The 14,919-nt window shown below is 32.8% G+C and overlaps 1 protein-coding gene across 2 annotated transcripts in view; it reads left to right on the forward strand.

Annotated features, from left to right (window-relative positions):
- Positions 1-2,600: 2,600 nt before the first annotated feature.
- The window catches only part of LOC118744387 (potassium voltage-gated channel unc-103), a 40,368-nt gene continuing 28,049 nt past the window's right edge, over positions 2,601-14,919 (forward strand). Inside the window, exons 1-4 of one of the 2 annotated variants that reach the window (XM_036477380.1) lie at positions 2,601-2,842; positions 2,913-3,798; positions 4,176-4,419; positions 6,594-6,775. In XM_036477380.1, coding sequence (XP_036333273.1) covers positions 2,914-3,798; positions 4,176-4,419; positions 6,594-6,775 — 1,311 coding nt within the window. In that variant the 5' untranslated portion in view covers positions 2,601-2,842; position 2,913. The remainder of the gene's footprint in view (positions 2,843-2,912; positions 3,799-4,175; positions 4,420-6,593; positions 6,776-14,919) is intronic. The other variant, XM_036477381.1, reaches the window with a different exon arrangement.

Here is a 14,919-nt window from a genome sequence, read left to right on the forward strand (position 1 = left end):
ATAATGTATAATACCTGCTTTTGTGTATTCGTCTGCAGCTACGTCATAGTCGGGTCTCCATTTTAGTAATCCAACTTTCAAGCTAAAAATCAAATATTGAAATTTATAGGCCTTTAAATAGAATTTTTTACCTTTTCTCTGCTTGTCGAATCAATTCTTGACCCTCCTCAAGTTTTTTTGATTCCATATTAGTTTTAAATTTTGATTACTCCCAAACCAAATCAATAATAGTTTGGCCAGTGTTTTTCTGTCGATGTTGCCAAAGCGGAGCTTTAATGCGATTGTCAAATATTCACGGTTGCCAGACATCCAATCAAACGATTTTTCATAATAATTCTGTGTGCACACGCAAATTAATATTTTCTAATCAGTTTTAGGGATATGTGGGATATTACCTAGAATTACATTTTTTGCTAAATCTACTGAGAAAAACTAAAAAACCATGACGACTGATGCTTACCATAAAAAATGCATGCGATAGAGAAAATGTAAGGTGCCAAGACACATAAACATTAAAGTTCAACTGTTGCCAGTCAGATGTACAAAGTTGCCGTTATAAAAGAAATAGTAACATCTTATTTTTTTAAATTTTCGTTTTTTTCGTGTTGATCGATGACACATTCTCCCAGGTAAAAAATGTTTTTCCCAGCATTGACGTCTCGATTCCAGCAGCTACCACATTTTGGGCAAAATTGATATCTGTGGGGTGATTTGGCCGTCAGGTTGACGCTAAAATATTTTGCGCAAAGCTTGGTTGTTCTGAATTCATGAACCATCAGAATAGCTCTGATCTAGTACTCAATGAACTTACAGGATTTTACACGAACTTGCAGGAAGTTGCAGGAAAAATGTTCCGGTACTCCAAAATCCTGTAAATGAGAGCGACTTTTGGAGAGTTGTGTAGAGAATGAAGTTGCAAGATTTTACCCGAACTTTTTCTTCTGGTAAAATCATGAAAAGTGTCAAGCAATCGCTGGTTGACGTACGCCGATATCCGCGTATAGGTGAGTTTGAAGCAATTTCGGTGGAACCTATACATATCAATGCACTCTCTTTTGTGTTTGGCACCAGTTGTTGCGCAATTTGTTTGCAGGCTTTTTGTCAGCAAATGTACTTCTTCAACTTCAGATGAGCTACCTTTCTTTGCGAGAAAATTTGTTGCTTTTGTTCAAGTATCTCAAGTTGAAATTTACAGTATTCTTTAAAATTGACGAATTCACAGACAATTCGGTTTTTGTCGTGAAATCTTTCGTGTATTTCTTCAGTTACATTTTCGAGAAAAAAAACAGAAAGATTTTGGTAGTATGAATTTTTAATTTTGACAGGAACATTGTTCCGGACACCAGACAAAATGAGCCTACACCCAGGATCTAGCCCAATCTTGTTGTCGTATTTGTTCCGCGTATTTTTATTAGATCACCTTCACAATCGGTTTCATTTGATTTCAGTTTTCTTTTTTTGCCTTTGGTTTCATTTTGTATTTTTTTCCATACAAAATGATACCGCCACTCCATAGGTTTGTAGGGACGAAAAAGTTTTAGTACACGTTGAAGAAATTTTAGAATATTTTCCAAATTCACTTTTATCGAAGGAAGAAAATGGTCCTTCGAATATTTTTAATCGACACAACAGTTGATGGAACGCAAATCGATCGTATCTGACGTGATGTAAACCGCGTTTTAGTTGTGGTATTAGTGAAAATTTTTTTTATTTCTTTGATTTCATTATATCGTTGCAGATTATAAAATAATTCGATGGAAGACCAAAATAGTTTCACATTCCCTTTTTCGTGTAGTTTATTGCCGTTCCATTTTAAATCGGTACGCATACGTTCTAGTCTTTTCGAATAGGTAGCTCAGTGTATTATATACCTTTTTTTGTCATCTTCAAATTTGAAATATTTTCTGAGCCGAGTATAACCGTGCATTCAAATATTGTTACGGAACAGAGTCATAAATTTATTCGCGTTTTCCACAAATAAATTCTACCGATACGAACTATCGTACAACTTGAGGTTTTTTCGCAGCATATTATACTCTTGATCTATTGTATACATCGCTTTTTTCTTTATCATCAACTGGTATTAACAGTCAAGAAAATTCATTGCGTCAAAGTTTCCTTGTACCCAACGTTTCATCAGTGTAAAGTGAATGTATCTTGATACCTCGACGAATAGAAACATGAATAGACACGACATCTCCTCCACATCCTTTTATATTTGATCATATACGGCGTCATTTTTGCACGACGATCGTAAAGCTTTTTTCTCCACGGAAACGGTTGTATCATTACTTTCTTTGTCGCCAAGTAGCCTTTTCCGACTCATGGCGAAAAATTAAGTTTATTGCAAATTTGTAATGTCTAAATTTTTGCTGGTTCACTGTCTCGCTGTTTTCACGCGAGTAAAATCTGCAGAGAACCATAAATAAAAAATTGTAGCAAGATTAAAAAGTTTAAATGAATTTTCATACATTTTGTATAAAGTTTTAAACTGTGATTTATATGTTTTTGGTTAAAGCCCACACATTTATAGAAAAATAACAAAAAAATAAAAATAACTCAAAAAACATTACGAACATTTAAAAAAAATCAACACGTGGTCATTTGTTTGAATCACTGTATATGGATGTTTGAACTTGGTATAACTAAAACGACTCTTGCGCAATGCCATAATATTGATTTTTTATAGATTACCTCATTCACGTGAATTAAATTGGATTGCTAACTTCTTTGCTTGAAAAATAATTTTTATATTAAGCCATTATTTATTTTAAAGTGGCCAGTATTAGCGAAAACACTAACTTTATAAACTCGAAATCAAAAAAAAACACTTTGCAACGAGGTAAAGTTATTTAAATAAATCACATTCATGTACATATGTTTATGTATGAACGTATCTATGCGTATTTCAGCATGTCTCACAATTCATGTTTTGAATTGAACGAAATCCGGATTTTGGATAAAATTTTACGACAATGTGAATATTATATTTCAAATAATGGCATGCAACAAGCATCACAAATTCGCAACAAAAAAGTGTGCCTCAAAACAAACAATTTTAACGAAATACTTCTGAACACCAACTTAAACAAATTTGTAGAAAAAGAACTATTTTCTTTTATGTGCAAACTCAGGCAAATGGACAAGAAAACCATTTTCGTGTCGGATATACTCATAAATTCCGGTATATTCACGGAAGGCTACGATTATAATAAGCTGGCCTTCAACAGCAAGAATCAAAGGAATATAAATCGATTTATTTATCATAAAATTGCACGCACAGATGAGAGTGAAAATATTGTATGCAAGATAAAAAATAAATTAGATGCAGAACCGACTAACAAAATTAAATACGAAACATCTAAGTGTATGGTTGTTGAAAATATAAGCAAGAGTAAAAAGCAATTTTCCGCCTTGAACAAAAATAATAGCGAAGATTTTAATAATGTAAACCTATGGAACGTGTATGGAGGCAACTGTACGAAATGTGAAGATCAAAATTTGAAATGTAATATCCAGTCGTCAACGACACCAAGCGAGAAGGATAAACTACACAAAAACAACATTTTTTATGGTAATGATCTCACATATAACAAGCGAAAGGAGAGAATACATAGCCAAGCGAATGTTTTCGAGAAAACTGTTTCATACGATAGTGTTCGATCGAAAATCTCGTCACAAAATTTTATAAAGAAAAAACTACCACAGAGGCTTTCAAAGGAGCATACCGAGGACATTCCGGACAAAGAACCTTTGCTTGGTGCTAAACCGTTAAAATTGCCAGACTCGGTTGAGGCTGTAAGTTGTACTACAATATATTTTAGTTTTGATATTATCGAAGAAAAAAAAAACTAACTAACTAACTAACTGTTCCCCAAACGTGCGATACTATTTTTCGCCTAAACCTTCTTATATTTATACTACTTAATATAAACTTACCTTTATATAATGGCATTTAAGATTTATGTATTTAAAAAAATTTTCATTTTATTTTCTTTGTTTGTTCATCCTTTAATTAAACTGGTATGTTGTCCTATTGATTTGTAGTCTATTCGAAGAAAGCATATCAGAACTACGTGCATGCACATGTATGTTAATTATAATTTCTTCTGATTTATCGACTCTCCAAATTCATGTTAAAACGATATTCTCCTAATTGTGTACTCAAAATGCAGGTACTATCGCTCGGTTCAACGATTTTACCAGATAAAAAGATCGACAACACTGAATATCACAAATGGACAATATTGCACTATTCTCCATTTAAAGCAGTTTGGGATTGGATAATTTTAATACTTGTTATATATACAGCGATATTCACGCCATATGTTGCTGCGTTCTTACTAGGGGAACCAGACTACCAGAGACGCACTAATAAATACATTAATAGCGATCCACTTGTTATTGTAGATTTAATTGGTGAGTTTTATTTATTGTAACCTAGAAACGACTACACTCTCTATATATTTATTGAAATAGTTTGTATCAGGGATGGAAGTAGCAGGGAAAATAAATAATTGAATGAAAGAAAAATAAATATAAATTTTTACTCGTCATTCAAATAATTTCAAACAAAAATAAATGTTCATTCAAGTAATTTCAAATAAGAATACATTTTCATTCATCCTTCATATAATTTTGAATGACGAATAAATTTTTATTCATCATTCGAGTAATTTGAAATAACGAATAACGAATAATTTTTCATTTATCATCCCGTCATTCTTGTTTTACTATCGTAAGAGGTAGGCGATCAATGTACATGTTCGCGCACCAGCATCTGCCTGTACGCGGAACATTTATCTTGATAGTGATGATCAAGAAAGAATGACTGAATAATAAATGAAAAATTATTCCTCATTCAAAATTTTTTGAATGTTGCAAAAAAATTTATTCCTCATTCTAAATTACTTAAATGATGTATACAAATTTATTCCTCATTCGAAATTAGTCGAAAGATGGATGCAAATTTATTTGTGATTCAAAGAAATTTGGATGATGAAAAAAAATTCATTAATTTTTATTTTTTTTTTATTTGAATAATAATTAATTCAAAAATACCCATTCCTGAGGCCTATTTCATAAACGTGACAGGTGTGAAAATTGTCGATTTTTTTATAAAATTTCAGAGCCAGAATTGTAGGCGACATTTTTTCTGTTTCATATACGCTTGTAGGTAACTGTGAATTCGTTTAGAAAGCGACAGTTACAATCATGATAAAAAAAAAATAGGAAGGTGGAACCGCTGAGAGAAATTTTTCAAATTCTTGACGTTTGCAAGCAATTTAATTTTAAAATTTTACACACAAACTCACACACACATTCTCATTTTCAATTTCAAACAACTTTGAACAATTCCTTTTTTTCCTCTCAATTTTATATGATTTTAAAATGTTGGCAAGCTTCAAAAAAAAGCATAGCCGGTGAATTGAGAGAACGGTTTTACCTTACTATGCTTTTATCATGGTTACAATACTGGAATATTGTCGACAATGGTGCTGATAATTGTCACTCCGACAAAATTGTCACGACAATAGCGAGAAAACTAAATAGCTCCGTCGGAATGTTTTCACAGTAGAATTTTGTAAATTTGTTTATATGGTAATTGCGCACATTTCATCAGTTTTCAATAATTTGAATATTCTTAAAATAATTACATAAAAAATTCTTATGGCCGGCAACAATTTTGTCAATGACAATTTTAAAACCCTACAATGATAATAGTTGCGTTCGATAACAAAATTAGCCAACACCAGCCAACAATCAAAATCAAGAGCGTAAGCGAAAATTCTCTCCCAAAGAGAAGAAAAAGCAAAAAAGTAAACGAACAGGAAATTAGCCATCACTTGCAAAAACCGGAAGAAGAAGACACACCAGCTGACTTTGTTTATGTTTTATTTGTAAACAAACTGAAATTCATGTTGCCTCCATGGAAGAAAAAAGAAAAGTGAACGTTCAATGTTCGCCAGGAACATTTCTAGAAGTAAAAACTAGTTGGCACTATCATAAAGTCACATAGCAGGCAGCCAAAAAGCATATAAATATCAAAACCCGAAAAATGCAATTTTGTTTGTTTACAAAAATTGCAACCATATGTTTTGTGATCATATGTGTTCGCGTTGGATAATTTTTGCTGACTAAAATTGCGCCAGTACAAAATGAACGCTTCTCTTGCGTCAAAATGAACGCTTGCTCTCTCAATTTTTGTGTGTTGGATATTTTTTTGTCGTTATCGAACGCCATCCAGTAAAAATTTTTGACTTGTCGAACGCAACTAATGTGTCACTTTTTCAATGGAATTTCTCACAAATTTGAAGCGGTGGAGACAATTTTTTTTAAGAAACAAAACAACCACAAATCTGTCGAATTTTCACTGACAATACGAAAAATGCCTGTTGTTACAAAATTATCACTGTCACTTTATGAATTAAGCCCCTTATTAAGTATGCAAAAGGACTTTGATATTATGTTCATACACACGTATGTATGTAAGATAAACTCTTCTTAAAAACCTATGCTCATACACGCATACATATTTATACATACGTACCTACATCTGAATTCCTAAATAATGACGTTTCTTGAAATTTCAGTCGACGTTACTTTTGTTATTGACATACTTATTAATTTTCGAACCACATTTATCGATGGCCAGGATGAAGTCGTCTCTCATCCCGGACGGATTGCGGTTCATTATTTGAGTGGATGGTTCCTGATTGATCTAGTGGCCGCAATACCATTCGATTTATTGTTGGTTGGAAGTGACACCGACGAGGTAATGTCAAAAAATAAGATCTATGTATATTTTTCATTTTACGATTAAATCCGTATATGTAATATGTAATGTAAGTATTATTCACTAACATTAACATTAAAGTTTAACTGTTGCCAGTCAGATGTACACAGTTGCCGTTATACAAGAAATAGTGACATCTTATTTTTTTAATTTTTCGCGTTTTTCGTTTTGCTTGATAATACATTCTCCCAGGTAGAGTATGTTTTCCCCAGCATTGACGTCTCGATTCCAGCAGGTACCACATTTTGGGCAAAATTGGTACCTCTTCGGCGATTTGGCCGTCAGGTTGACGCTTAAACATTTTGCGCAAAGTTTGGTTGTTCTGAATTCATTAACCATCAGAATAGGTTAGGTGTACGCCGATGTCCGCATATAGGTGAGTTTGAAGCAATTTCGGTGGAACCTATACATATCAATGTACTCTCTTTTGTGTTTGGTACCAATTGCTTCGCAATGTGGTTGCAGGCTTTTTGTCGGTAAATTTACTTCTTCAACTTCAACTGAGACATCTTTCTTTTCGAGAAAATTTGTAGCTCAAGCTGAAATTTACAGTATTCTTTAAATTTTGACGAATTCGCCGATAATTCTGTTTTTGATCTTTCGTGTATTTCTGTAGTTTATTTTTTCGAGAAAAAAAAGCAGAAAGGTTTTGGTAGTAGGAATTTTTAATTTTGACAGGAACATTGTTCCGGACACCAGCCAAAATGAGCCGACAGCCAGGATCTAGCCCAATCTTGTTGTCGTATTTTGTTCCACGTATTTTTATTAGATCACCTTCACAATCGGTCTCTTTTGCTTTTCTCTTTTTCGCTTTAGTTTCATTTTGTATTTTTTTCTTTTCCATACAAAATGATACGGACACTTCATCAGTTTGTAGGGACGAAAACGTTTTAGTACACGTTAAAGGAATTTTGAAATATTTCACTTCAAATTCACTTTTATCGAAGGAAGAAAATGGTCCTTTGAATAATTTTAATCGACACAATAGTTGATGGAACGCAAATCGATCGTATCTCACGTGATGTAAACCGTATTTAAGTTGTGGAATTAGTACACAATTTTTTATTTCTTTGATTTCATTATACCGTTGCAGGTTGAAAAATAATTCGATTGAAGACCGAAATAGTTTCACATTTTCTATTTCGTGTAATTTCGTTCCGTTCCTTTTTAAATCGGTACGCATACGTTCAAGTAAGGGCCAATCTGAGATACTTTTTGAATACTTTTCGAATAAGTAGCTCAGTGTATTATATACCCTTTTTTGTCTTCTTCAAATTTGAAATATTTTCTGAGCCGAGTATAACCGTGCATCCAAATATTGTTATGGAACAGAGTCATAAATTTATTCGCGTTTTCCACAAATAACCTCAACCGATGCGAACTATCGTACAACTTGAGGTTTTTTCGCAGCATATTATACTCCTGGTCTACTGTATACTTCGCTTTTTTCTTTACCATCAACTGGTAATAACAGTCGAGAAAATTCATTGCGTCAAAGTTTCCTTGTACCCAACGTTTCATCAGTGTAAAGTGAATGTATCTTGATACCTCGACGAATAGAAACGACATCTCCTCAACATCCTTTTGTATTTGATCATATACGGCGTAATTTTTGCGACGATCGTAAAGCTTTTTTCTCCCCGGAGACGGTTGTATCATTACTTTCTTTGTCGCCAAGTTGCAAATTTGTAATGTCTAAATTTTTGCTGGTGCATACTTGTCCAATTTACTGTCTTGAAAATAATTGAGACTCTGATTGAGAAAATTGGAAAAGTATGCATGTATTGCTATTGTTGAAAAATAATTTGACGTACATATGCAGACAATAAATCCGAGATATTGAGTAAAATTTTGTCGTATTTGCAAGTTCGCAAACAACTTGGTCAACATTTTGTTGTATGTGACTGAAAATTTCAGAAAATGTGGTTTTATATTATACTTCAGTATTATTCACTAAAGAATTTTTGAAACGCATTTATGTCTTGAACCGGAGCAGATAGAATATTAGCATTTTTGGCTTTTTGGGTGTATGTTAATATATACCCTGCAAACCATTTTTTTATCGAGTACTCTTATCCGATTTTTTGCCGAATTTTCTAAAATGAAATAAACTATCAATACTTCGAAGCTTTTACGAAAATTCGGGAGAAAATCGGTAAAGCAATGAAAAAATGCTGCTATGTGAAGCATTTCTTGCAGAATTTTTACAGAATTTTCTTTATTTTTCGCACAGAAATCTTGAACGAGTTCATTTCAACCACTTTAAAAAGATGCGTAAAAATTTTTTACAGAAATGAGATGCTCACTTGATAGCAGAGATCTGTGAATACAAAACTGAAATTTTCGCAAAAAAATTTAAATTTTTTAACACGTCTTCACGAGTTGTTTTTGAATAGGAAACCAAAAGCTATACACCCTGATCCGAGATTATAGCTGAACTTGTGGGCCTCAATTTCGAAGAAAAATTGTGAAAATGAAGAAATTATCTTGGAAAAAATATCTTGGCACCATAATAACGGCCTTTTTGTTTCCTGAAAATCAAGCCCATTATGCGTAATGCTGGAAAGAGTAATTGCAAATTGGACCCTCGAATGGACCGAAAGTACGCGTAGCATCCCTGTGTATACAGCAAAGTTTTCAAAATTGTACTTTAATTTTTTTTTTAACATTTAAACATGATACAAAAATTTGAAGGTAAAACCACTGAGAGGCAGCCTAAACATTTTTGAAGTTTGCTAACATGACAAAAATATTTTCAAATTTTTAGTCTCACAAATACATCCTTACCTTTTACCTTTAAGTATTTGTATCATGGTGGAATAATACCAGATGAAGTAATAAGAGCGAGAAGGAATATTTGACACTACCTTATTGGATTTTAAATTTCTAGATTTTTTTAAGGGTAAATGCCAGAAATTAAAGAATTACCCTTTTTTACTACAAAAGGGGTAATAATTTGAAGTTTTTATTTAATATATATACATACACAATATTAAAAACTACTTTTGAAATATCCCTATCTGAAAAATAAAAGAGCCATTTAATTTAACTAAATTTAAGCGTAATTTATTATTTTTTATTCAACAAACAATTTTGTGGATTACGCTTGTATTTAGTATTGAAAGACAAACACTAACAATAACAAAGAGCTTTAAGGATTTGCAGCCAATGTAATAAATAATAATTAGAAATTTAAATAAAGATTTCGACGCTAATAAGAGTAATGTGATGTACTAAATCACTAAATAGTTCACACAAAAAGAAGCAATCAAGAACGTAGGATACTGAAGACCACCCAGACTGAGAAATGTCTATATCATTCTATATTAAAGGTCCAACTACGGTAAATGCCGCACAAACTGATATTTTTATGCAAAAAAAATATATATATTAAAGGTCTGCATCGGAATTCAGTTTGCTTCACTGTGAGTTTTTTTTTTAAATATGTAAACTACTCATACTCTAACAAAGAGGGCATGGAAGGAAGAGGAGTGAAAATGTTGAGCGCTGTATACATAAAAAAAGTACTCAAACAAATTATGTTCCGAAAAAAAGAGGAACATAAATCAGCAGTACCATGCTGTTAAACTTCCACAAAAAATATGTTCCTTCGCAAGTATTTTTTGAGTATTTTTGGAAGTTTTCGTTTAATGCTACATAATGTCAATGTTAGAGCTGACACTAATCTTAAATAGCAAACGTGGAGAAACAATGTAGGGTGCTCGAATATTTCGCCAACAGCATATTTTTATAAAGAAAGTGGACTCATTTTATACAGAGAACCGATTTTTATTTGTATAATACGATACATTCATTTCCCAATACCAGGCGCACATACATATGAAGTAGCAAGCTTTCCCTATGCATACATTTGTTTGTAGAAGTTTTTAATTCGTTTGTAGAAGCCTTTGGAAACTCACAAAGTAGAATTTTGGAAATTTAAAAATTTATACAAAAAATTGTCTGCTTAGAAATATAAAACTTGTTACTTCACATTTATGAACGCCTGGTATTGGGAAATGAAAATATCAATTTGACAATAAAAACTGGTCATAAAGACAGGTCGCGGGAAAATGGACACACTTTTTTTATACCCGAGCGCACTTGTGCACAAGGGTATATTAATTTTGTTCACATAACGGTTGTTTGTAACAGGCAAAACGAATCGAGATAGATATAGACAAATATATAAATAATTGATCAGAATGAAAAGAAAAATCGATTAAGCGGTGACTGTCTGTCCGTCCGTCCGTCCGTCAGTCCGTCCGTCCGTCCGTCTGTGCACATAATAACTAGAGTAAAAATTGAGATATCTTAACGAAACTTGGTACATGCACTTCTTTTGGGCGTAGGACGGACGGTATTGGGCTGTAAATGGGCGAAATCGGACAATAACCACGCCTACCTCCCATATAACGGTAATTTTCAGAAATACGAAAACTGCGATAGTTTAGTAACTACTGAAGATAATTCACTCAAAATTGACATTTCGAATAACTTTTAGACGAAAAGTAATAATATTATAAATTTTTGAAAAATGGGCGTAGCCACGCCCACTCATGGTAACATATGTATATCTTGGTAACCGCTGCACCAATTTCTTCCAAACTTGGCACAGTTATTAGCCTTGCTACAGCATACCAAATGGCCGAAAATTTTCAAAATCAGAAAATAACCACGCCCACATCCCATATAATAACGGTAATTTCGAGAAATACGAAATCCTCGATAAATCAGTAAATATTAAAGCTAATTTATTCAAAATTGATGGTTGCAACAATTCTTTACCAGCAAATACGTTTATGATAAAATTTTGGAAAATGGGCGTGGCACCGCCCCTTTATGATCACATCTATGTATCTCGTTAACCGTTCTAGCAATTTGTACCAAACTCGGTATGGTTATTGTGCTTGCCACATAAAAGCAATCCGTTGAAAATTGTTAAAATCCGACTAAAATTACGGCCGCTTTTCATATAACGGTGAATTTCAAAAATGTTTTAAATTTCAATATTTCGAAATTTAAAGATGCTAGTTTACTTAAAATTTATACACCCGCTTATCATGTAGCGGTAGCTTTCGGAAGGGTGGAAAACATATATTTAATACTTGCGCCGGGTATTTAATATTCGGCTCCGCCCGAACTTAGACTTTCTTACTTGTTGTTATTTAAAAAATGTACGTAATATTTATGTACATAAATCATGTACATATATGTATGAAAGATTCGAACTTTTTTGCAAACTGAAATACTGAATGCAATCAACATACTCAAGTACTCTGGAAAAGCGGAACAGTGTTTTATGTAGCAGAGCGCTGTTGAGTAACATTACTCAGTTCCTCAAATTTATGGTGTTCTCTTTTTTTATTCCTATCTTTTTAAATACTCTAAAATATATGTTCCATTTACTCATGTACACATGTGAAGAGTATTTCTCCTGGTATATTTGCAGTGCTTTTATATATATGTTAAAATGGGGAAATTAGTAAAAAAGATTTTTCACAAATAATACTTCACGGACTCACCGACAAATGCATACAAAAATCTTAATAAAAGTAGCCAAAGCAGTAACCAATTAAAAGTGACTGTTAGTGCCGTACAATTCGATGTATTGAGGCAAAAACACTTTTCAAAATGGTGAAATTATTAAAACAGATTTTGCACAAAGAATACTTCCAAGGACTCGCCGACGGATGCATAGACAAATCTTGCTAATTTTATGAAGAGATGAAATTAGATACATGAAATCAGCAACGTGAATACAAAAGCGCAACACGTGATATTAATGGCAGCCCTGCCAGATGTACAGATTTTTCCGTACGGTACTGATTTTCAGGGGTGAAAATGGTTGTACGGATTCAACGTAAGAATTTTTAGCTTTCCGTCAAGATGTACGGATTTTTCGAGTGTTTTTTTTTCATATTGTAAAAATTTTCCTGTATTACGCACATGTGATAACGTTGGAAATTCGTTTAAATATAAAAAAAAATTAGGTTAGTGGGAAGCCCGGCCCATATTTAGTACCGGCCCGGACGAAAATACAAGTTTATATTATTAAATGAAAAAAACTAGCTTATAAAAGAATGCATATAAAGTACTAAGTGTTTATAGTTAATTTTTTTTTAAACCAGATAAAGTTGGCTGTTTTAAGTGGACCAAAATTTGGCTATTGTAGTAGACGACTACGAAATACATATCAAGCCCTACCCGCCAAAATATCGTAAGGGACATTTTTTTCAAAATTTTCTTTTTGATGCAGAAATGCATCTAGATGCTTTAGGAATATTTCAGCATCAAAAAGAAAATTTTGGAAACAAATTTCGCTTACCTTAGTTTGGCCGATAGGGCTCGATATTTAAAAAATTACTCATATACAGTCTTATTTATACTACAATTAAATGCGAAAATGCCGGCTGAAAATCGAAAAGGTTACAGTTTTTGAAATCGGCACTTACTACGATTTCAAACTTCGCATATTCTGACCTGGTAACGTCCCCCTAAATTAGTCTAATTGGAAATTCGATCGTTCCTGACCGACTCAGTTGAATTTGGTTCAAGAACACCGTGGGCATGGCATTACTTCCTATAAAGGACTGTTACTACGTTTATACGCACGTCTTATTTGCAAATAACAATTTGCAAAATGGTAAACTTTGTCGTATAAACGCTGAGTTAATTTGTTATTTGCAAATAACTTAATCACGCAAATAAGTATTGATTAGTGATACTATTTGCAAATAAGCGCAAGACGCCGCCATTCTTAGGTTTATTTTCTTTTTCGATGTTCATCTTATTGCCTTTTTATAATCAATTGCCATTTTTAACTTTATTTTCTTTTTCGATGGTCATATTATTGCCTTTTTATAATCAGGCAATATTAAATAAAAATTTTTCACCGTCGAATAAACAGTGAGTTAGGTATTTGCAAATTATTTTTATTTGCAAATAGCTTACGTATAAACGTGGTATTTGTTGACTTATGAGCTAGAATACTGTCAGTCAGGGATCGAATGCAGCGTAACTCTTGCCCGCAGATGGTTTTTTTGTTTTAGGTGTAGCTGCAAGGCGGAAATAATTTCAGGAGAATTCATTTGGCTAAGTTTGAAAATGTACCGAAATTTATGCATACAGGGTGTCCCAGAAGTAACGTACCAAACTTTAGGGGAAAGTAGAGGAAAAGGGGGGGAGCTCTCTGATAAACAAAACATTTTCAGGCAAAGGTGTCACCGTTTTTGAAATATTTACATTTTTGAACTAAAAAAAAAATCGTGCGTTTTCATGTATTTTCTTTATCTGCATCTACAAACCAGGCTATACTTAGTAAATTTTTTATGTAAAATACTTCCAGATAGTTGCTTCTCCATACTCAAATGCAATGTAGTTAAAATATATTAAGGAACCATCATAAAATTAGGACTATTTCGGGATTTTTAACTTTTTGATATTTTCTTCCCCACTCTGGTGAAAAAAAATGTACTGAGCTATAACTTTAGGTTTAGCCGCTTTTGTGGGCAAAGGACTGAGACACGCTAGAATGTATTTAATAGATTTAAATTTGAGTTGCTCTTGTTACCGACCAATGACATGCTAAATAGTACTTACCGGAATTAGTGAAAGTGGATTTTGTGAAATTGGACCCTTCGAACATTGTGTTATTAATACTATGACTTCTGGGACACCTTGTATGTACCGAATGTACTTTTAAATTATAAAAGCGCTGAAAAAAGTACAATTGTACCCACTCTTCCTTCACTGGTCGCTGCTCAACTAATGGGTTGCATACTTCAAGTACTTTAAATCTAAATTAATAAAATTTTTTTTTTTTTGGAGAGTTGCATATCGCGCGTTTAATAATATACAGAAGTAATTCAAAAATTCAATTTTGTGGGAAAACGCAATCAATGTGTGCAGTTGGTATAAAAAAAGACGGATGGAAAGACACATATATATCACCGCCATATTTGGGACATTTTTTTTATCTTTTGAACTCAACATATTCTTCTTATAAAGCTTATTAATTGGATAATGAAATCTCCAAAAAAGTAAATTTTGAGTTATATCTCTATATTATTAAACGTGCGATATGTGTATTAAGGTGACGGTATGTACATACTTACATACAT

This window comes from Rhagoletis pomonella, unplaced genomic scaffold, assembly GCF_013731165.1.
Source record: "Rhagoletis pomonella isolate Grant_MI unplaced genomic scaffold, Rhpom_1.0 Rhpom_scaffold_00008, whole genome shotgun sequence".
NCBI lineage: Eukaryota > Metazoa > Arthropoda > Insecta > Diptera > Tephritidae > Rhagoletis > Rhagoletis pomonella.